This window comes from Plasmodium vivax, chromosome 12 (genome assembly GCF_000002415.2).
Source record: "Plasmodium vivax chromosome 12, whole genome shotgun sequence".
NCBI classification, from domain to species: domain Eukaryota; phylum Apicomplexa; class Aconoidasida; order Haemosporida; family Plasmodiidae; genus Plasmodium; species Plasmodium vivax.
The window spans coordinates 1,463,574-1,486,728 of NC_009917.1; the positions used below are offsets into that span (position 1 = coordinate 1,463,574).

The window sequence follows — 23,155 nt, forward strand, 5'->3', positions numbered from 1 at the left end:
ACGTAAAATGTGAAGGCCTTTCCTTTCAGAGGCAAATGGGTGACCCTCTTTGGAGTCGCAAAGGGGAAAATTGATTGTCCCTCTCCGTTGCGCTTCCCCACGGAAGATAAAAATGTAAAAATGTACAACTCACGTTGTGTGGTGAACATCCAGTGGGCACACAAAAGGGATGAATATTTTTGCGAAAAAAAAAAAAGGAAACTTCCTCTTCTCCGTTGTCCCCTTTTATTCGCAATTCATCAGGTTAACACGCAATTGTTGTACCCCACAATGGAATGTATGCTTCTTCCATTCAGTCGCTTTCCTTTCCCTTTTTTTTCCCCAACGCAACGTTCGGATGGGGTGCTCCTCACTCCGATCACATGCACGGGCTAATATTTATGACGCCCCCTTTCTGCAATTGCATTTCGGCGCCGTGACCCACTGAACTTCCCCCTTTTGGGTCCCTCATACGGCCCTACGTTTTACGACCGCATTGCTATACATCCCCATATGCGAGGTGGCGGCTGATGGTACTCTTGTCACATCGGTAATCCACCCGCAAAAGGAAAAAAAAAAAAAAATAATAAAATTATTCCCCTTAATGTAGCCCATTTTGCTTCACATGTAACTCTTTCCAATTGTAACTTTTTTTTTTTTTTTTTTTGTTCCCTCATACGCATGTGGGCGTTTTAATTTTCCTGGCCCGCTTTTCAAAACATGCCAAATGGAATGTGCCACACTGTTTCGTCATTTTTTGTAACGGTTGAGAAGTAGCCCGTGTTATTGACCCCCCCCACTTACTCCCTCCTCAACTGCACAGCCAGTAGAAGCATCCACCCCAAAGAGGTGTTTTTCTAAAGGGACACTCTCGGGCGGACTGCTCTCTCTATTTTCCTCCACGTGCATTGCAAACGGGTTAAGCAGGACGTAGGGGGGGAAGCCAACCAGCACAGGGATATGTACTTACCTCCTCAGAGTGAACCCCAAATGAACGAGCCAACGGACGGGAAAATCAACGACCGGAAGAGGAAGAAGCCGGATGGCAACGCGGAGGAGGGGAAGGACCCAGGGAAGTCCAAAAAAAAAGTCGAGTTTGAAAATGACGAAGAGTATGAGAAGTACCTCCTGAGCAACTTCAAGAAGGGCCCTGCCCGGGGAGGCAGTGGAGGTAGCGGAGGCGGCCACCATGAAAGTCGCCACGAAAGTCGCCGCGAAAACCGCCGCGACACACGCCACGAGAGCAGCCCCGCAGAGGAGTACGCCCTCTCGGACATGATCAAAAGCTTCTACAACGAAGTGAAGAGGTACAAAACGGTGGACGACATGGCCAACGAAATTAAAAGACTGGCAATACAAAACATTAGGAAAAATTTAGAAATCATCTGCAATAATGAATGTACCAGCTCCTTCTTTGTGGAGAAGTACCGAGTGAAGTACATCAACGAGCAGGCAGAACTGAACGTCAAATCTGCGCAGAATTATTTTAAAGAGTTTCTAATACTTTACAACGGCAACAATTTTGATGACTTCAGTTTGGAGGTGAATACCAGCGTGGAGAAGGAGGGGAAGGCAAAAGGGGAGAAGGGTGAAGAAGCGGTTAATCAGCAGGGCGACGAAGCGGTTAATCAGCAGGGCGACGAAGCGGTTAATCAGCAGGGCGACGAAGCGGTTAATCAGCTGGGTGACGAAGAGGCCAATCAGCAGGGAGACGAAGCGGCCAACCAGCCGGGAGACGACGACCCCCCCGATGAGACCACTCACAATGGGGAGGGGGTCCAAAGTAAAAACCACATCAGTGGAAAGGATGGCCAGGCAAATGCCGATATGTACAAAACAGACACGTGGAAAGAAAAAATGAAATGCAAAATAGAAAACGCAAGTGAAAATACCAACGTTTTAATAAAAATTGTAAATTACTTAGCCAGCACGTCGCTACACATCGACCACATCCCAGTTAACATAAAAAAATTTGACGTTGTGAAAAAGCTAAACGAATTGAATTACGACGTGTTGAATGCGAACATATGGGATACGTACAGCACCAAAGAAAGTAGGCCCTTCTCCTTGTCTATCTCCACAGTTCCTTCTTTTTATAGAAAGGCAAATATTTACTTTAGGAAGCATAACAAAACGGCTGATCTGTTGAGTGCCCTCCGGGAAAAGCCACGTAGCGTTGACATCAACGGGTGGTTCTTAAACAATGTGAAGAGGAATAATTACAACTACGTGGATTTGCGGATTTGCCCCCCTATTTGCTCACACGCAGAGGTAATTAAAGCCGATTATGAGCGGGCCAAACTGTTGGTTAGGAAGCTGGATGCCTCTTGCCACATCGACGCGGACCTCCTGGCGCGCATACGGGAGGAGGCCTGCATCGAGATCCGGCAGAAGAGGAGGAAGTTGGGGGAAGGAGAAGCGGTAGAAGCGGTGGAAGCGGTGGAAGCAGCGGGAGCGGCTGCACCAAGCAATAATAGTGAGAACAATGCTAGTGGCGATCGTGGCGACCAGCTGGGAGACAGCCCCATCGTGGAAATCGTCGAGGAGAACCAAAACCTCAGCGTGAGGAAGAAGCTCGACATCCTAATTGTGTACCTCCGATTTGTGCACAACTTCTGTTACTACTCGGCCAGGAAATTCAACACGTACGACGAAATGGTGAGGGAGTGTGGCTACTTCTTTCTGCGCGTGAATATGCAGAACAATTTTTACAACAACTTGCTCCCCATTTTTTACGAAAATTTTAACGTAAGCAAGTTGGAGCAGTACGGGCAGCATGAGCAGCCTGAGCAGCATGCGAAGGGCGGCTCCGAAGGGGGTGATGGTGAAAGCGGCGAAAGTGGCGAAAGCGGCGAACTGGGCAACGGTGCGGAGGGCCCCCTTGCAGGGGAAAACCAACCCCCGAGCTGCCCCCTTCTCCGCCTAAAGAAGAAATACTTTAACGATGTGGCCGACCCGTCGGAGTACCAACTCAAATGGCTCCTCCACTTCGAGGCAGAAATTAAAGACGCCATAAACGCAAACTACAATGAACAGATAGAAATCGAAAAGACAAAAGAATTTCTGGAGATTCTCAAAAATAATTACATTTTAAAACCAAGTGATAGTAATCCCCGGGGTGAGGGGAAGAGCGAAATACGTTGTGCCAAGTGCAAGAAGCTTTTCAACCACATTAAGGACGTCCCCAACCACATATTCATTAAACATAGCCAAATTAAATTGAAGCTCATCACAGAAACGGAAGCAGAGATAATGAAAAAATGTTTTTACGAAGCCCCCCATAGTTTCCACTTCCTCTTTATGATGGAAAAGAAATATAATTCTGGCCATTCCAAGAGCCATATAAGTAAAAATATTTTTAAGAAGCCAAAAAGTTTTAAAAACCAAAATTTCCACCTCCTTCCCAACAGTGCCAAGAGTGACTACAAAGATTTTGATGACCCCAGCTCGAGTGTCTTCGAGAATGTAAAGCAGACTGCTCCCAAGAAGAGCGATTTTTACGACGACACTTAGGGGGGGGTCCACCCAACGTGCTTATATGGTGTGTGCTACCACATGGCCGCTTAAACCCGTTGGGAGAAAAGTTCACACCGTGAGCCGCAGTTATTGGGCGGCGGGCCGCGGACCCGAGTGTGGACCCAAGTGGAGGCCCATTTTTATGCCCAAAGGAGCTGCGTTAATGCTTCGCCAGTGCGGCCCCGCTGCTACCGTCATGCCTTCCGGGGCGTGTCCCCCTGGTGGAGCACGCAAACGGGTTGCTCGGATGTACTAATATGTGCGCGCCCCCCTCTTTAATGGGATTGCCACCCGCGACGGGGTACCACCTTTTTCCAGTTTGATTAAATTCGATACCAGAATTAATTTTTAAAAAATCCCTTTTTTAAAGAAAAACACATTTTTTAAAGAAAAATGCATTTTTTAAAGGAAAATACATTTTTGTGGGAAATTTGGACAAGCTGAAAAGTGCGGCAATTTTTCATCTCGCAGGAGATGGTAAAAAAGCAGCCAAACGGTCCCCCTTAAAAAAGTGGGGACAGCGCAAAGAGAGTTGCTTCTCCTTTTTTCCCGCACATGTGGTGCACCCAGCAGGGGGGTGCTTACATCTATGTGTGAAGAGCTGCAGAATGTTGCTGCTTGCTACCCATTCCCAATGAGCGTGCGCGCACGTGTGGAAGCAGCCTCCACAGCAGAGTTTGCCTGCATAGTGTATAATTACATCGGCCTCGAACCGTCTATAAGGCTCATGCCGCTTACATCGCCTCCCATCTTTTAGGGCGGGTCTCCACCCTGCCGTCTACCTAGCGCCGCAACACGTAAAGTAACAACAAGTGGGCTTCGTAACTGCGAGTGTGTGCTTGGGGCGACCAAGAAAAGGGGCACCAGTTTGTACTTACATGTAGGGGCTTAACGGCACAAGCTATGTAATTACCACGTAGACCTAAAGAACTCTCTCCCACAGGTGCGTGACACGTGGTGACCCACCTTTACCACTTTAATTAAACATACTCCCCTCCTTCCCATCAAATAGCTCCCCCACAATTTCTGTCTCAAAAAATGAGAGAAAAAGTGAAGGCCATGTGTAAAGAAAAGTGCATCACAGTTAAGTAGCCACATTTGGGTAACTCCCCTCAGGTCAATTTTAGAAAATCCAAGGGGGTATCCTTTTTGGCGATTTTTTTTTTTTTCACCCACAAAGTTATACACAAATGATATATTTATCTTTGAGTGGCTATACATGGCAGGCATATTTTTTAAACTCCCCCCCCACTGAGAGCGCAAATGGAAAAAGAACCACCCCAGTTTTCCGCTTTCTAGCCAGCGGAAAAACTATCACCCATGAATATGCATAAATAAAAATATGTACGAACGATTAGCAGCGAAGACGTCGAATTTTTTTCCCTTTTCCGCCAACTTAAGCGTAACTTGTGAAGTACCACTGCTTCTCCTCTTCTGTGGTTAAGAAAAAAAAAAAAAAAAAAAGATACTTCTTTAGATGGTTACATGGGAATGCCGCGGAGAGGCAATTGTACTCCAGCGAATATAATTTTGTGTGGCATAAACTGCCATATGTACATGCACGTATATTTTTACGTTTGTTCCTTTGCGGTTATTCGTGCTCTCCCGCAAAGAAACGTAGCAAATATATAATTGCCGCGAATATATAACGCCTTTTTTTCCATTTTTTCCTTTCCCGTGATTTGACCCCAGGGGGAAGGCGAAGCAGGTAATTCTTTTCTATATAATTCTTCCCAACTGAGTCCAAGGGGAAAAAAAAGAAAAAAAAAAAAAAAAGGGGACATACAAAATATGGCCATTCGCAAAAAATAGAGAAGAAAAAGTCCCCAAAAAGTGAAAGTTGAACATGCCGAGGGAAATCTTCCCAAGGGGGCGAAACAGAGCAGAATAGCGCAAAATAGAGAAGCCGCTTTGGGACGCCCACAAGGGAAAAGATACATATCCACACGCATATCAGTGCAGTGGAGCGGCGCGCAAATGCGCACAGTCATATAAACAGGAGTAATCGTTTACATACGCCGTACTGCCAAGTGGGGACCCCGAAATGTGGAGGAAAGCAGTCGGAAGCTACTTCGGCGGTAAGGGCGACGCCAAGGAAGACGAGGACGCAGCCGCGGATGCAGATAAGCCAAATAACGAAGCAGCAGATGCAGATAAACCAAATAATGAAGCGGCAGATGCGAATCCTACGGAAGAACAGAAGGAAGCCAAAGAGGAACCGAAGGAGAAGGAGGAGGTTCCCAAGCCAAGTACAACTCGAAGGGGAAGGCCCTCCACAAGGAAAGGGACCAAGGGCCAGGATAGCAAGGGGGAAAAAGGCGCATCGGAAAATAAGGACGCGCCTGACGAAAAAGGCAAAGATGGCAGTGGTGGCAGCGGTGGAAGCGGTGAGAGCGGTGTGAACGGTGGCGCTGGTAATGCTGGCGGAAGTGAAGCGAACCAGGGAGAAGCAAATGGCAGCGTCCCAAAGGAAGGGAGCGGGGACGCAGGCGAGAACGCAGGCGAGAAAGCGGAGGAGGCCAGAAGTGTGAAAAAGAAGAAAACCAACAAAGAGGAGGAGGCACAACCGCAACTATCGCAGCAATCGCAGCAATCGCATCAGGAACCGCCGCTTGAAGCGGAAGAGGGCGCGAACGAGGCACGCAGCAAAAGACGCAGCGAGTCGCGCGATAAAAAAAACGAGCCAACTGAAAAGGAAAGCGCAGCCGGAAACAACCCGTCAGATGAAAAGAAGGCAAAGGAGAAAAGTCGCGAAAAGGCAAGCAGCGACCTGCAGGAAAAGATGAAAATAATTAAGGAGAAGCTCAAGTCGAGCGAGCTCAGTCAGGGGGCAAGCATAGAAAAGCACAAGAATAAGGAGGAGGGGCGCAGTAGAGAAGAGGGACGCAGCAGGGAAGAGGGGCGAAGCAAAAGAAAGCACAAGGATGTGCCATCAAGCAGCGACGAAGCCCACTCTTCGAAAAGGAAGAGGCGAAGCGGAGAAAGGGGCATGGAAGAGAGGGGCGAAAATGTGAGTAGGCACCGACATAGGAGCAGAGAAAGGGAGAGGAACGAAGAAGGGGATAGAGAGAGAGATAGAGAAAGAGAAAGAGACAGAGAGGGGGAGAGGAGCTTGGAAAGAATTCGAAGCAAGGATATGGCCAGGAGCAGAGGCAGGCACCGAAGCAGAAGCAGACACAGGAGCCGAAGCAGAGGAAGGCACCGAAGCAGAAGTAGACACCGCAGTAGAAGCAGAAGCAGAGGCAGGCATAGAAGCAGACACAGAAGCAGACGCGGAAGAGATAGGAGCAAGCGGTTAAGTAACAGCGATAGCGACAGCAGCAGTGATGAGAGGCATCACCGCCATCACCACAAGTCAAGAAGAAGAAGAAAAAGAAGCTCCAGAAATAGTAGTGATAGAGAACACTCCAGTGGAAGCACAGGAAATAGAAACGAATATGACAGGAAGGACAGATCATCTTCTAGCGAAAGGAGAAGTAAAGAGAGTAGGAAAAAAAAAAAAACAAAATGGGATACGGTAGATGAAAATTTATTGAAAAATAATTTGCTAGATAGCAGTGCCAATGGGCTACTGCAGCAGCAAAATTTAGCCCTAGCTAACGGATTGGGGCCAAATAACAAAGTGAGCCCATTAGGTAGAAATCCATACGAAGTGGAAGGAGATAAGAAGCAAAGAAAATTATACATCGGTAATATTCCTCCCAACTCTAAACAGGAAGAGTTAATAGATTTTTTCAACAACACCTTAGCATCAATTATAAAAGACTCCAGTTTGGAAATAAAAATAGGAGACATTGTATTACTGCCAATTTTAAAGTGTGAAATATTTAACGTCGAATCTAGATTTTGTTTTCTAGAATTTAGAAGCCTTGAAATTACATGGCTTTGTCTTAGGCTAGATGCCATTTCGTTTAATAATTATTGCTTACGGATAGCCAGACCACATGATTTCGTTCCACCCCCAGGAGGGGACCCAGCACTGACAGTCGTATTTACAGATATCAACCACGAAGTATTCGAAATGGTGAAGCCGGTAAAAATCGCTCCAGTTAGAAGCACAGGAGATGATGACAACAAATTGTATATACAGAATTTGCCCCACGATTTGAGAGATGATCAGATAAGAGACCTCCTACAGCAGTTTGGGAAACTAAAAGGATTTAACATTATAAAAGATCTTAACACTGGATTGAATAAAGGCTATGGCTTCTTCGAATATGAAGATAGTAACTGCACACCTATTGCGATGCACGCTTTGAATGGCTTTGTGTGCGGGCAGAACATACTTAACGTAAAAAAAGCTACATTCGGAAAAAGCCAAAATAGTACGCAAAATGCAAACACGATAAGTTTACCTACTGGTAGTGTCGATTTGCCAGTGTCACTTTTGCCAAATTCCATTTCGCAAAAAATTCTGAGCAATTCCATCATAGGATTGCAAATTCAGGCGTCCAGAAAAATTGGCGAAAAATCCTCTCGAGTGGTTCAACTCACCAATGCTGTTTTTCAGGAGGATTTACTTATCGATAGTCAGTATGAGGAAATATTAAGGGATATTAAGGAAGAAGCTGAAAAATATGGGCCCCTTCAAAACATTGTAATTCCAAAGCCAAGTAAAGATTTGTCCTACACGGAAGGCGTCGGCAAAATTTTTCTTCATTACGCGGATGAAACTACGGCCAGGAAGGCCCAGTACATGTTTAATGGCAGACTGTTCGAGAAGAGAGTGGTATGCGCTGCGTTCTACTCGGAGGAGAAGTTCCTGGCGGGGAAGTACGTCCTCTCCTAGTATGAATTGGCTTCCATCGGCGCGGAAATCTGACGCATGGGCCAGTCTAGCAGGAGAAAGGGCGCACCCTTTGGTGCGGCTGAGCCCGCTTTGTGACTTGTAATTGTAAGGGCATGCGTAATGAGGGGAAAAAAAAAACAAGAGAGAAGGGAACATAACATAACAAAATGTTAGTAGTTAATAGTTGAAAGTTGAAAATTTTTTATTTTTTTTATTTTCCTTTTTATTACCTGCACCGTTCATAATTTTTATCCGTATTTTTAGCTGCACAGAAAAAAAAAAAAAACTAGCCAAAACGCGTTGCAGCTAGCCGGTAAAGGCCACCCCCAAATGGAAACAACAGAGACGTGGAATACTTCCAAAAAAGTCTTCCCTGTTTGGATGTTCCCCAAACGGAGAGGTACACACTTTAATTACCTCTTTGTGTAAATAAGAGAATACATCGAAACTGTGTGCGCGCCCACGAATGGACGCAAATTCGTAAAAGCGCAGCTTTTGTTTGTAATAATAAAAAAAAAAAAGCTTTTGAAGGAAGCGGCTTCCTTGTGCTTGTGTATATATATGTACGTTTGTGCGCATAAGTTGTGTACATACAAATCGACATGCCCCCCAAGTGCCCCACGCCTTCTCGCCCACCTTTGTGCATATTATCCCTATTTGCTCATATCATCACAAACACGACTTTTTATTCATTATTTTTTTTTTTTACACTTGTAATTAAAAAAAAACATAAGACATTTCTTCCATTTTAGATAATGAAACATGTTTTTCACGTTAAATTTCGATGCCCAGTTGGGGGAGAAACGCTTGTGAATCTAACGTAAATGGCGCAAAAGGTGTATATAATATGAGCTGGAGGCGGCAACTCCGCACGGGGAGGAAGATACAAAAGAGTTTTACTACTCTCCCCTTACTTCCTTATAATTGTACACTGTGAAAGAGTCCACAATTGGATGCTGTTTTTTCGTTAATCCAAAACATGGCTACTCATCTGCAAGAAAGTGTCACATGACAGGCAGAATGCAGTTTTGAAGGGGCTCCTTTTCGGGAAGCCCTATCTCATACTGCATCGACAATTCGTTGTTAAAAAAGGTGGCAGTAGATTTAGGCGCGCCCCCCGCGTCACCCCACACGCTGCGAAATAAAATAATTTTTTTATAAGGTACATTGTGTGTTTCATTTTTTTTTCTGTTTGTTAATTTGATACAACATAAAATGTGTTTTTATATATTCTTTTAAAAAAAATGAGGCTTTAAAATAAATATATATATATGTATCTACCTTTGTATATATATATAAGTATGCATGCAGGTATGTATGTGTACGTATGCACTTATTTATTATATATGGTATGCTAGATATGCTATATTACTTAATTGAAAATTAATTCAAAGATGAGAGGGGCGCGCAACAAATTAAAAACACTACACATGGAATCTGCTGTTTTTGTTCATATAAATAAATATACGCGTGTATATATTTATCTATCTACCTGTATTTTTATATTAAAAAAAAAAAATTAATATAAGAATATATCCACTGGTATGTGCTGCGATGTGTAGACGTATATGCACGCCGCATATACAACTTACACGAACGCCTCGAACACGCGCATATACACTCGACACGCAGGTAAAAAAGCATATGGAGCAAGCAGCTGCGCACACATATGTATGCACATATATATATATATGTGTACACATATACATGCACACATATGCACGCATATGCACAACTTACACGCACACATATGCATGTACTCATTACATACGCATGCGCACTTTTGATATGGTTGTATAATAAAAACACTATATTGCAGTTTGAAAATGTATACAGCATAGAATAGGATGGAATTTTTTTTTTTTTTTTAAATGTACAATTCTCATTTGCAAAGCATCTTTGGTCTTAAAAAGGCATCTCCCACGTGAACTCTGGTACTGATTTCTGGCTTCTTTGAAAAAAAAAAAAAAAAAAAAAAGGGATTTTACAAATAGTCCGCAACCTGAGGGGGGAAAGGGGAAAACAGGGGAAAATTATGCACCGTGTGTGGCAATTGCGTACAAAAATGTGCACATGTATATGTATATATATATATGCTTCTGCACGAGCGCATTTGTGCCAATGCCGCTCGTTGCTGCTCGCTCTCCCTCTTGCGCACCTCCAAAGGCATCTCCTCAATTTGTGTGCTGTAGTAGGACTCGATTTTCTTCAACTTGTCCTTCTCCTTGTCGTCGTTGGTGACGAAGTTGATGGCGACTCCCTTACGACCGAATCGACCCGAACGACCAATTCTGTGGATGTACGTGTCGGGCGAGCAGGGCAAGTCGTAGTTAATGACTAGGGATACTTGCTGCACATCAATACCTCTGGCTAACAAATCGGTGGTGACCAAAACTCTTGTGGAGCCAGACCTAAACTCTCTCATAATTAGATCTCTATCCTTCTGGTCCATATCACCATGCATGCAGGATACGGTAAAGAGTCGGTTGTGCATTTCCTGGGTTAAAATGTCGACCTTTTTTCTGGTGTTACAATAAATAATACTCTGGGTGATGGTTAGCGTTTCATACAAATCACATAGGGTGTCTAATTTCCATTCTTCCTTTTCCACAGCCACGTAAAACTGTCGGATACCTTCCAAGGTTAACTCGTCCTTTTTAACCAAAATCGTTTTGGGGTCTCTCATAAATCTGGTGGTCAGCTCTAAAATTTCCTGTGGCATGGTGGCAGAGAAGAGGGCGACCTGGATATCTGGGACCAACTTTTTAAACACTTCATATATCTGGGCCTTAAATCCTCTGGAGAGCATTTCGTCTGCCTCATCCAAAATGAACAGCTTCAGCCTATCCACTCCCAAGTGCCTCTTGTCAATCATATCGTACACTCTACCTGGGGTTCCCACAACCATGTGCACACCCTGCTTCAGTTTGTCGATGTCTTCTCGCACGACGGTTCCTCCGACGCACGCGTGGCACTTCACCTTGAGGTAGTCTCCCAGGGCCAGCACAACCTACGCGGGGGGGAAATGGGGCAAAAATGGGGGAAAAATGGACGAAAATTACGAAATTTTGGAAAACTAGCGCAAGTAGCAATGCTGGCGAAAGTAGCAGTACTAGCAACATTAGGACAAACGAAACGCTCTGCCGCGCTACCCCCTTTGGTCGACGCGGACACACGCAGCTACCGCACAGCAGGCTTACCTTCTGAATTTGCTGAGCCAACTCACGGGTTGGGGCCAAAATTAAAGCCTGGCAAGCAACATAGTCGTAGTTAATTAACTGCAGAGAAGAAATGACGAAGGTGGCCGTCTTTCCCGTTCCAGATTGTGCCTGACCAATCGTGTCGTAGCCATTCAATATTGGCTTAATACCTCTTTGCTGAATGGCTGATGGTTTTTCAAAACCGTACGAGTAAATACCTCTTAATAATTTTTCATTCAAACCAAGTGCGTCAAATGTGTCAACGATTTCTTCAGTGTTTCCTTCAATGTCATTTTCGTTGGTAAATTTTTCGTCCTTGGTGCTCATTTTTACTTAATCTGCAGGGGGGAAAAAAGAAAAAAAAAAAAAAAAAAAAAAATATGACTTGTTCAGAACATTGTGAAAAATGCTAGGCAAGGTGACTCTCCCACATCGGGCAAGCAGAAAGCGGATGGACAACTGTGCCACATGTAGGGCCACACCACGCGGTGTTATCCCATGCCAATACGCTCGCATGCAATGGGGTATGAACACCACGTTGTCACACAATCCCGTGATGCACGCTACTGCGCATTTGCCTCATCCATCCGTTAGCTTAAAAGATAGCTTTTCAACGAATGGGTGGAGCGGCGACGGGACGTAGCAGCCGAATGGTCAGCCAGAAAGGCGCACAGTCACCCAGTTACATACGCAGCTGAATGTGCGAAGGGGCACACTTGCAAGCAAGTAAAGGCTCCGCTCCACTCTCAAAATCGCAGCAGAACCCCAGGCGAACTCCAATTTTACCTGTGGGTAAAGGTGTTGCCTCGAGATGGTGTTAATGTTCAGCGTGCTTGCTTGCCTAAAGAACAGCAGCGTGTGGGGTTTATATAAATACAAGTTTATTGTAGGGCCCTCCCGTTTGGCTTCCTAAACGGGGAACCTTTTTACAATACGTATATCAAAGCTCCACAGGCAGTGCTACGGAACTGCGGCGCGACGGGAAAAGTGCAACTTACGTAGTGTACGCTTAAGTAGGTACGCTTAAGTGGATGGAACAATTAGATATACTATGTATAACGCATATGCAGTCGCCTCGGCTGCTTTTCGTGATAACTGCAAGGGGTTGGAAAAATAAAGAGCAAAAAAAAAAAAAGATGATTAACGAAACGTTCCTCTTATGGAGCAGCACATACGGGCGTACAAGTAGGTACATTTATATGTATAAAAAAAGTGTACGTGGCGGGGAGCACTCAAAAATATCGCTTCACATTTACAATAACAGCATTAACGAGTTATATGAAAGCAAAACATAAACGTTGGGATATGGCTACGCAGGGAGCTGCAAAATTTTTTTTACGTACAACAAAAGCTTTCGTTTCGCTTTCTTCTGTCACGTTGCGTTAGTTACATTACGCTACGCGTTATGTTATGTTCTTTTTTTTTTTTCGCTTTTTACTTTACGTGAAGAGAAAACGTACGTGGGGATGCTAAACGCGAGATTGGGATGTTTATCTATATGTATACATGTATATATGAATATACGGCTTTGTACATATTAATTAAAACTTATGGGGAGGTTAAATTATTTTGGGGTGGGGAAATTTCGACGTTTTGTTTTGAATTGATATTTTGGGGGGGAAGATAAAATATGTTTAAATTTTGTTTTGTTTTATTTTATTTCAAAAGATATATTAAATAAAAAAAAAAGGAACAGGAAAAAAAAAAAAAAAAAAAAAAAGGAACCAACGGCTTTATGCGCTTTTGGGGGTTGTTATTTTTGAAGATAAAATAAGCTACTTGCGTAAGCACCTTTTTTTTGCTGCATGAGAAAAGAACATGTTTGCTAGTAGTGCGTATATGATGCTAACATGCAATATATAAAATGTAATATGTAATATATAATATGTAATATACGATTGTATGCACAGAGGGTGGCGCACGGGTATATAACCATGTGGTATTGACGCGCATATGTGCCGTATGCATTTCGCTTTTCTTGTATGCTGATGGGCCTGCGGGCCAAAGGCCAACTACTCGTTACGGAAAGGCTGTTTGAAATATTGGGGGAACAAAACCAAGGAGAACCAACTTTTTTTTCCTCAATGCGTATGCACGATGCGCGGGGGGCGCTCGAGCGGCGTGTATGCAGCGCGCGGCGTAAAATGGCTCACATGTACGTGAAAACGCGCATATCCTTTTGTACCCGTAAAGCAGAACCAGTTTTATATATGTATTATTTTTACAGTAATTTTATACCTGTATAGTTATATATGCATATTTTATGCCTATATATTTATACCTGTACATTTTATATATGTTATGTTTTACCGCTTGTGCGCACAGCTGTGCCCCTTTGCGGCCCATCGCCGATCGGTTTGCCCCTCTACATATTAATAAATTTATTTTCATCACCTCGCCCTAATTTTTTTTTGTTTTATACACTCGCGTGTGCTGAGTAAAAGAAGGTTGACCCGAAAGAGAAAAGGACAAATGGAAAGAAGCATAATATTCGTAAGTGTTCAAAATGATGCCATTAATACGGGCTGCCCAAATGGTTGGGAGAGAAAGCCAACGGGGGGAGGAAAAAAAAAAAAAACATACATTTGTATAGCTTCGCAAAATGGTATGTATTTTGCCACAAAATATGCGGGATGGGCAGCCATTGGGGAAAATACAGCCAAAATATAAAAAAAAAAAAAAGGTGTATTTTTTTAAAGCTTCCACCAAAAAAGCTGGGGTGTTTTTTTTTCTTTCCCTCAACAGCTATTTTTTTTTTTTTTTTTTTCACAGTGTGAAACCCCTCCCAGTGGAATTGTTCTCTATACAATTGTGCCAATTTTATGTATTATTTAAGTGTTTCATTTTTGTTGCATTGCATTGTCTATGGGGGAATGCTTCAATTTGCCGGTTTCCACTTAAACGTTTTGACAATATACCTTCCGCTGGGAAAATGTTTCACCTTTGCGGCGTGATGGCATGTAATAAAATACGAAGGAGGTGGGGAGGGGGGTAAAATACGCACTGAGCGCGTAGTGCAGTGTAGGGGGGGGAGGCTCCTTCCTTCACCCCTTTTTTTTTGGCGCGCAGGAAGGAATATGCTTACATTGTATATACAATATGCGTACGCATAGTAACGTACGAAATGCGCCACAAGGAGGAATTTAAAATGCCATTCATTCCGCCCGCATTTTTTATTTTCCCTTTTAAGAGGCCCAAAAATTGTAATTAAAAAAAAAAAAATCACCTGTTGATCATACCATTTCGCGTACTATTTTGAGAAAAACAAATTTTGTAACTTTTTTTTTTTTTTTTTTTTTGGTGCTGCTCCAAACTCATTGGGGGAAAAAGTGGTCCCCTTTTTTTTTTTTCTTTTCGCTTTCCCCACGAAAAATTATTCCTCCCTTTACATAAAAGAAGGATGGAAATTTTTTTCACCCACAATTTTTCTTTAAAATGGGGAAAAAGTGAAATGAAACTTTTATTTGCCAAAATGAGGGGGAAAAAGTATGCGAAAAGTTAGGAGCAGGAATGGTATACGTTTCGCCGCATATTTGCCAAAACAACGGAGGAGGGCCACCACACCCCCTTCGCACCCTGAAAAAGGAAAAAAAAACGAAAAAAAAGAAAAAAATAATTCGCCGACGCATACTGGGTAACGCCATTTGCCAAAGTTGGTTTTTCTTAAAAAGTTCACACGAAACGGAAAAAAAAGAAAACCTTCCCATTTTCACTAATGGCGGGGTGAAATTGCGGGATAGGGAAAGGCGCTTACACGGGACCACACGTACGTACAAACTGGCATATGCAGAGTCGTGTAGCAAATCTGACGCACACACGTATGAGGTGTATGCAAGTGCATAGGGTGAGTAGTGGAATTATGTCCGTGTAGCGGTCAAATTGGGCATATCATCCCGCACAAAAAAAGTGAATCCCCCCCTTGCCACACTTACTCACAAAAGGAGGGAACGGCATCGAGGGAAGAACTGACACTCCCAATATGAACAATTTGATGCGCACCAGAACACAGACTTTCAAAAGAGCGCTTCATATGCCTAACTGCCGACTTTGCCCCCCACGCTGTGCACTTTAAAAACACATAATATATAACAATCGGCACGTTAACAATGCCAAGAGTGACAGCAGTGTATGCAAAAAAGGCGAAATCAAATTTGAAAAAATAGGCCAAGTGAGAGTGATGTAGTGCGCTTAACACCATTTTGTGGGCGATTAAAAATAAAATGAATAGGGCTGCAAGCAGGAGGAAATAAGAATTCCGTTTTGCGGCAGGAAGGAAAAGCAGACTGTGCAACAGGTGCGTGATGAATAAGGGAGGAAACACGTACATTTCGTTATGCACACCGAGGAGGTAGCGGTGGTCTTGTAGAGTGGGGAGGCGCCCTAGCGGATTAGCACAACTGGGGAGACCACCCCACCCGTAGTCCGCACAATAACCCCGCATGAAGAGGACAAAGGCCTGGTATAGGGCCACCCACATGGCAGCACAAAGCCATTTTAGGGAAAACAACCTTCCTTGTAAATCCCCTCTTCGTAGTGCATTTCTCCTCAACAGGTGGTAGTTAGCCCCACCAGAGTGCCCTACCCACGCATCATCATTCTGCGTGGTGGCAATCGTCACAAAAGTGATGATGAACAAAAAGGCGAAAAAGGTGAGCAGGCAAATGTTGGACAAGATGGATAGCCAACTAGCGAAAAAGTAAGAAAAAAAAAATTGTAAAAATAGGAATGTAAATCCTCTGTAATAGCTAGCCACAACCAAAGAATGAACATTCTCACTAATTCTGTAACCATATAAAAAAAATATACAACTAAGGTCTTCAAATGATTGCACCTCCATATCTGCGTAGAGGTTGCTCACATTAGTGCCGCTATGCTTATTCACCCGGATAGCTATATCTGCCTCGTTGAACATGTTTAAGTCCTTCGCATGGTTTCCTACTGAGCATATAAGGCCACCCCCATGCTTCCCATCTGCTGCACTGCGCAGACATCTGGCTATTTTCCCCTTTTGGATAGAGTTGCAGTCGTAGAAGAGGGCGCACCGAGATAGGGTTAATGCCCTCATGAATTCCCTCTTCCCGTGTTTTAAGTAGTAGTCAATTATGTCTCCCTTGACGATGTACACGCAGTTCTGCAGGGGGGGAACCTTACGGGGATTCCTTTGCGTATCACTCGTTCGGTCGAGGTGCTGTTCGTTTTGCTTGTCAGCTGGGCTTTCCCTACCAAATTGGACACTCCCCCCCTCAAGCTTCCCTTTTTTCTCGGCCTCTCCAAAGGGGCAGCTAAACTGGTGCAGCATTTCGCTCAGTGCATTTGATAAAGCTCCATCCTCTCGTGGAGAAATCTTTTTAGCCGCCCTCTTTGGTTGGACTGTTCCAACTGGGGGGTGGAAAAAAACACTGTTAGTGTCTCCACACGTCTGTCCGGTAGGCTCCAATTCGGCTCCAAAGCAGTTTGCAGTTTGATTGTTGTCCACTTCGCCCGTGTTGACCCTCCCGTTGGAAGCGCACATTTCGTGGATCGCATCCGGTCTGGGCAGAACCAATTTGTGTGAACTTCTATTCGTTTGCATAAGATACTCGTTGTGATCGCATCTGCCATAGTCTGCATTGCAGATGTTGCACATGGGTAGCGTCCCCCTTCGCAGTGTTAGACCCCCACTGGGAGATGGTGCCCCCAAGTGGAAATCACAGCTGGTGTAGATACCCGATAGGGGACTACTCTGGAGTGTATGGAGTGTCCCCATTCTGCTCCTTACCATCCGTGTGAGCCTTCTCCTACTCAGGTGACAAACGTAATTCCTTTCGTTCAGCAGCTGTAAAGACGTGGAGGTAGCTATAACACTGTCCTTCTTCTCCCCAGAGAGGATCCACGTTTTTATTTTCGCTCTTTTAAACAAATCCATACATTTTTTAGCATTAGCGTTAATCCCATCCTTCAGCGTCGCAATGGCTAGCACATCCACATTGCTAGCGAATACATTTTTAAAAAAAAGCTTCTTTCCCTGTTCGCTGCTCACCCTTTTGTATTCATCTAATTCGTTCTGTGCAACTTCTCTGCAGGCAAAAACAACTACGCGAAAGCCTTTGGCACAAAAGGGCCTTGAAATCGACCTCAGTTTCTTTTTTCCCCTTTCGCAAGACAACATGTTAGCAATTTTTTCGCCAGGCCCCTTAACTAAGTAGAATATTTTTTCATTGTACGAGATGAGGGTGCATATGACTTGGCCATTACAGTCGAGAGACAATGCGTCTATCATGTCAAAGTTGTACGTCTTCACCCTTTTATTTTTTCCCTTTTGGTCCCCACTGCCTGGGCGGCAACGCTCGCGTCGGCCATTTCTCGCGGCGCGGCCTTTCCCACAGCCGCTGTTGTACCCGCCGCTAAACTCGTCGCTAAGCCCGCCTCTTCTTCCGCTACCGCTATCACCGCTACCTCCTGGACGTTCCTCCCCCTCGTTATTACCCACGTGGAATCGCTCACATTTCACCTCCCCCCTGTCTACCTTTTCCGCCACGTTGGACATTTTAAAAATGCCGCCATTCTGTAGTGAGTTTTTAAAATTCCAGCATTTTTGCCTGACCTGTTCATAATTTTTTTTTTTTTTTTTTTTTTTCCCCCTCCTCTCCGAAGATCGTTCATTCGAGCCATTGCACACATTTTTCTCCCTCCCTTTGTCCCTGCTATTTTTACCCACACTGTGTGTTTCGTTTTTCCCTTTTTTGTTGTGTGTAATCGTGGGAGTTAAAATTCCGACGGCGATTTTGGAATCATCTTTTCTAAAAACGTCCATTCCGCAAGACTTCACAAAGTTTATGAAAATGTTTTCCTCCAGGCATGGGGAGTAAATGGAATCCCACTTTGAATGAAGCGTGCGCTCTTTTTCATTTTTTTTTTTAACCCCTCTTCCGCTAACCATTGCTACATTGCAAAATAGCATGCACAGGAGGGTTAAAAATATTTTGTTCGATTTGTCCGTGGTGTAATTTAAGATATCACTGATGATTGTTCTGTACAGCTTGTCCGTTTTGTCTCCTTTGTTTCTGCCGCCCAGTGGGAGGCCGTACCGGTCTATGTTTTTCAAAAGTGCGCCGTTTTTCTGTGGCCCCTCTGTGGGGGGCGCGCACAAGTAGGGGTTGAAGTCGACAAGGTTTAGGAGTGCTTGCAAGAGGCATCTCCAGTAGGGAAGGTTGCCCTTGCGGTCATCGCTTCCATCGCCAATGCGACCACCACTACGATCACCATTACGGCCACCGCAACGTTCGCCATTACGACCACCGCTACGCCCCCCACTCTTGTCTTCCAACTCGCCAAGCAGAAAGTGCACCCCGCGAAGCTTCAGCCCCTCCCCACTGACCACCTCCTCCTTGTCGCACAACAGAAAAGACGTGCTGCTAATCCGATCGACGATGTCAAAGTTAAGCAGAGAGAACTTCGGAATGGCTTTTCGCTTCCGTAACATATAAAACGAAATTTTGCTCATTAAGTAGGCGTACATATTATTAACGTAGGGCGTGTATGGGAGTAGCAGGAGGAAGTACCTAACAAAGCTGATCAATGGGCTTGTTCCAAGTGGACGTTCTTCTTGTAAGCACAAGTAGAGACATACGCTTAATACCAGAAATAGCCACATCTGCAATGCTCTCCACTTGGCTTTACACTCCCCTTCTGATATATTTTTTGCCCTGCTCACTAGAATGCTCGTTTTTTTATCTGCCCCTGCGTAGGCGACAAGGCCATATACTTTCCCCCGCACAATCTTGCTACCACACCAGATGACATTTTCTGTTCCTATTTGCTCTTTGTAGTTTTCTTCACTTTCGTCCCCTACGATGGGTGATGAACTTTGGGAGTGGAACTTACTGATGTAGTTTTCGAAATGGGTGTCCTGTGGTTCGGCTCCTCGGTTGACGAAGTCGTTGCTGGGGGTGCGGTCAAGATGGGTGGCCTTTCCATTGGTGGCTATTCCTCCAGCTGGGGTAGTTGTACTCCCCTCGGGGGGCGGACTTGTGAAGGCACCCCCGACAGATGGCTCCCCGAAAGGGACTGCAGACCGCCGTATGAGAAAATCCACACATTTGTAGGCCTTCTCAATGTAGGTGTCTTCAATGAGGTAATTAAAAACCTCACTCGCATGATGAAACTTTCCAGTGGCACTTTTGAAAAATGTGTTTTGCAAACATGCCAAGTCGCTGTACATACTCTTAACAAAGGAGTGGTAATTCGAAAGAATAAACAAGCCGTTCATTTTGTCCAGCCGTTTATGCGGTTTTTCAATCATCACTTTTATTTTTAACCTGAACATGTCATAAATATTTGGTAAGTAAGACGTAAGCAGAAGGCTCTTCCTCATTTTGAGGTCCGTCTTTCCGTCCAGGTTTTTTGAACACACGTACACGTCGTCGTGGCTGCACTTTAGGAGGACCATGTCTGCGGGGCTTTCTTCGTTTTCTTCAAGGTAGAGCACGTCACCCACCTTCGGGTTAAGCGGTTAAGCGGTTAAGCAGTTAAGCGGTTAAGCTAACGGCTTAACAAACGGGTGAGCATCTCACTGGGAAGGCGGATCTCTCGCACAAATGATGAAGGAGGGACGTGTAGGGCAGGGAAATCCCCATCCCGTTTTGGCGCGTCCCCCCCCTCTTCCCCAGGGAGTGCACCCCCCCCGCCGAGACCTACCTTAACCTCCGCACAAGGGACATCCACCAAACCAACAGGAGTGACTCGCCTGCACATCTTAGCGTTCACCCCCCGCTCGGTGCCAATCCGCTGAGCGATCGTGTGAAGATCTTTCAACGCAGAAAAGAAGAAGAGGACGAAAAAACTAAGAGCAAAGTATGTGTAATTATTTGTCCTAAAATGATACATCTGTTGAAGCAAAAAGGATGTAAAAAAAACAAAAAAGTAAAATGTTCCCAGCCGGTTAATAATCACGCGAAATATTAACTGATGTCTGTTCTTGTAGTGCATACAAATATACTCTCCATTGTTGCTACTCCGTAGAGGGTTCCCATTTGGGATGTAGCACGTCTTCACACACTCTTGCTCGTACTTCCTAATTTTGCAAAAATTACTCGCCTCCTTCATTTCGTTTCTGTGATAATGATGGTGTGTGGCCCTACTGTCTCGAACCATAATTTTGTTTATCAAAGAATCGTCACTAATGTAGAGATTATTTTCTGCGTTGAAGGCCTTTAAATTGTTAACCTTATGGATAAACAACTTTTTCATTTTTGCAATTTCTTTACACTCCTTGTAATTTACTTCCCCATTAGTGCTGCCCCAATTGTGCACATAAAATAACATGTTCGTTAAATAATTTTTGCATATTTGTATCATGTGTTTGTTGGAGAGGTTATCCGTTATCGGGTATAGGAAAACGCATCGGTCTAGCTTACGTAGGATGGCTTGATTTTGTTCCTCTTCCAGATCTTTTGTTTTTTTCCTATTCCTTCCATTTTGAAACGGCAAAAAGAGCGCTGCATTTTCCCATATGTAGAAAAATCCTCCCCATTTTAACAACCTCCCTATGGTTGCCTTTGTCTTGTTCCGGAGGAATGACCACACGGGGGAAAGGAACACCCTCACGATGATGTTGCTTTTATTTTCGCTTATATATTCATCGTCATTATAATATAATATGGACACTCTCCTATTCCTCTTGCATCTTCCTACATTCCAGAATTTTGTCCTTAAAATATGGAAAAAACTTTTCAACTTGTTTAGGAATTTTTTTTTTTTTTTTTTTTTTTTCTTCTTCTCCTCTCTTTGCATATTCATTGCTATGTCTTTTATGTTAAGATGCATTTCTCTTGCGTGAGATGTGGAGAAACGGGTGTTCCCCTCAAATGCCGCTTGGGTCGCCCACACGCAGGCAGCTCGAACAAATTGGCCAATCGGACAGCCATGAACGAGGGGCTAGCGTTATAAGGGAGGTAAAAAAAAATGCGATTTTCTTGTGGGAGAAAACTAAATAAGGGCAAACCCTTCCCAATAACGCCGCAAATCAACGCATAGGCAAGCGCAAACCCCGTGGACGAAAAAAAGACAAAAAAAAAAAAACGCCAAGTTTATAAGCGCAGTCGTCACGCATATGAGCCGTTCCCTGCTCTTCCGCTTTGCAATCAAATGGGAGCGAAAAAAATATGATTCACCGATTTTTCCAAACCTACGAGAGAGAAGCATTTCCGTTTTGTAGGTAGAATGAACGGCTGTTCAGCGCACGGCGCGTGTGGTTCGCTTTTGCTATGCAATGTTATCCGTTTTGTTCCCCAGAAGGGGCATTATTTTATTTTTTTTACTATTATTATTATTATTTTTTTTTTTACCTGAACAGGTCATACTTTTTTACAAAATAATGTGCAACTTTCCTGGATGAAAAATTAAGCGGAAAAAAGGTGGAAGCAGCTTGGGGGGCGTGTCTCCCTTTCGCCTTCGCTTCCCCCACCTGGTTTAGACCAGACGTACACACGAAGGGTTCAGCGGCATATGTGGCTAAATGGCCAACTTGCAGGGCACTCAAATGGGGGATCACAATGACCTACACAGAGTTGGTAGACTCTCCCCATACGTGTGACAGGCAAATAATTTCGCGCCAATTAAATTGAATAAAATGTGCAGTGGAGATACCAATGCGAATATTTCCATACGGCTAAAAGGTGAAGGGGCCTGGAAAATTCCCCCCTCATTATGTGTTGGAAAACTCCTCTGAATGAACTTCCACAACACGATGTCGCCATCTTTGTAACTCATCCAGTGTGTTGCCTCGTTAAGGTAACAATTTTTTATTTCCCATTTTTTCCCATTTTTTTTTCATTTTTTTTTTCCATTTTTTTTCCCAATTTTTTCCACTTTTTTCCACTTTCTCCTCATAGGAGGTGCTCATTTACACCGTCTGGATTGTCACACATGTGCGTATGCGAGATACACTTAAGGGGAAACCACTTTGGAGGGTCCACCGAAGGGAATTCGTGCGAGCATGTACCACACCTCTTATCCGTGGTACATCTTTCCAGTGCGCCCCCTCTCATCACATGTTCCTCGCAAAATGCACATAAACCAAGTGCTGTAGAAATGAACCTTTCGCGTCATTTCCTGAGGAGACCCAAAACGGAACAACATAAACGAGCGCTTAAGTGGGTACCCCAAGAGGTGCAGTGATATCTGTGTACTATGTATGCAATTTTAAGCGGTTTCTGCGATCGCGGCGGTTAAAATGGTGGAGGATTTATACACATGCGGGTATCCGTCCGTATCCATATGCGTCAACTAGGTTTAATCATCTTGTACGCGCGCGTTTGGATTAACTGGTCTGGAGCAATTCCCCACGTTTGCAATTTTGCGAAAAAAAAAAAAAAAAAAAAAGAAATATTTACTCCGAAAGGTAGAAATTAAATGAACTTAAAAAAAACGAACGATCGGATTTTTTGCCATGCTCGTGGCAGCATAATTAAGAGCCAGAAATAAGGCACAAGATTTACACAGAAATTAAACAAACAAAAATGCGAAAGGGGAAAAATAAATTTACTCAGAATGCCCTATTTGACAGAAACAAAATTGGTACAATATAGTATGAACAAATCCGTGCGACGTGCCGCAATTTAAATGGCCAATTTCCGCCTCACCATTCTTTCGTAAAGGCGTTTTATTTTATTATTTTTTTTTTGGCCATCAT

At 44.0% G+C, this 23,155-nt stretch overlaps 4 protein-coding genes across 4 annotated transcripts, besides 13 other annotated features; 2 read left to right on the plus strand and 2 right to left on the minus strand.

The window, feature by feature from the left end:
• The first annotated feature begins 702 nt into the window (after positions 1-702).
• Positions 703-878: a microsatellite.
• Positions 879-969: 91 nt separating this feature from the next.
• PVX_117020 (hypothetical protein, conserved) lies at positions 970-3,492 on the plus strand (the record flags this gene model as incomplete). Its single annotated transcript, XM_001615649.1, has 1 exon — positions 970-3,492. One exon carries the CDS (start codon positions 970-972, stop codon positions 3,490-3,492), a length of 2,523 nt encoding a protein of 840 aa, XP_001615699.1.
• Positions 3,116-3,135: a microsatellite.
• A 1,212-nt stretch (positions 3,493-4,704) lies between the features above and the next one.
• Positions 4,705-4,728: a microsatellite.
• A 44-nt stretch (positions 4,729-4,772) lies between these two features.
• Positions 4,773-4,794: a microsatellite.
• A 298-nt stretch (positions 4,795-5,092) lies between these two features.
• On the plus strand, positions 5,093-8,284 carry PVX_117025 (U2 snRNP auxiliary factor, putative; the record flags this gene model as incomplete). The annotated part of the gene is made up of 1 exon (XM_001615650.1): positions 5,093-8,284. The coding sequence occupies exon 1, from the start codon at positions 5,540-5,542 to the stop codon at positions 8,282-8,284; it is 2,745 nt and encodes a 914-aa protein (XP_001615700.1). The 5' UTR covers positions 5,093-5,539.
• Positions 5,955-5,974: a microsatellite.
• Positions 6,304-6,363: a microsatellite.
• A 1,155-nt stretch (positions 8,285-9,439) lies between the features above and the next one.
• PVX_117030 (RNA helicase-1, putative) lies at positions 9,440-13,156 on the minus strand. The gene is made up of 6 exons (XM_001615651.1): positions 12,923-13,156; positions 12,483-12,579; positions 12,271-12,325; positions 11,485-11,822; positions 10,443-11,294; positions 9,440-10,286 (listed from the first exon to the last, which is right to left on the minus strand). Exons 4-6 carry the CDS (start codon positions 11,809-11,811, stop codon positions 10,269-10,271), a joined length of 1,197 nt encoding a protein of 398 aa, XP_001615701.1. The 5' UTR covers positions 11,812-11,822; positions 12,271-12,325; positions 12,483-12,579; positions 12,923-13,156; the 3' UTR covers positions 9,440-10,268.
• Positions 12,533-12,600: a microsatellite.
• Positions 13,157-14,775: 1,619 nt separating the features above from the next.
• Positions 14,776-14,800: a microsatellite.
• A 358-nt stretch (positions 14,801-15,158) lies between these two features.
• PVX_117035 (hypothetical protein, conserved) lies at positions 15,159-21,261 on the minus strand (the record flags this gene model as incomplete). The annotated part of the gene is made up of 2 exons (XM_001615652.1): positions 15,159-19,960; positions 20,161-21,261. The coding sequence occupies 2 exons, from the start codon at positions 21,259-21,261 to the stop codon at positions 15,413-15,415; spliced, it is 5,649 nt and encodes a 1,882-aa protein (XP_001615702.1). The 3' UTR covers positions 15,159-15,412.
• Positions 16,580-16,651: a microsatellite.
• Positions 17,206-17,246: a microsatellite.
• Positions 17,605-17,657: a microsatellite.
• Positions 20,942-21,010: a microsatellite.
• A 126-nt stretch (positions 21,262-21,387) lies between the features above and the next one.
• Positions 21,388-21,411: a microsatellite.
• Positions 21,412-23,155: the final 1,744 nt, after the last annotated feature.

Excerpts from the sequence above, each read along its gene's own strand:
- PVX_117030 (XM_001615651.1), bottom strand. The coding sequence starts at position 11,811 with ATGAGCACCAAGGACGAAAAATTTACCAACGAAAATGACATTGAAGGA. Across the intron at positions 11,295-11,484 it reads TGGCTCAGCAAATTCAGAAG|GTTGTGCTGGCCCTGGGAGA; the intron begins GTAAGCCTGCTG and ends CCCCCCGCGTAG.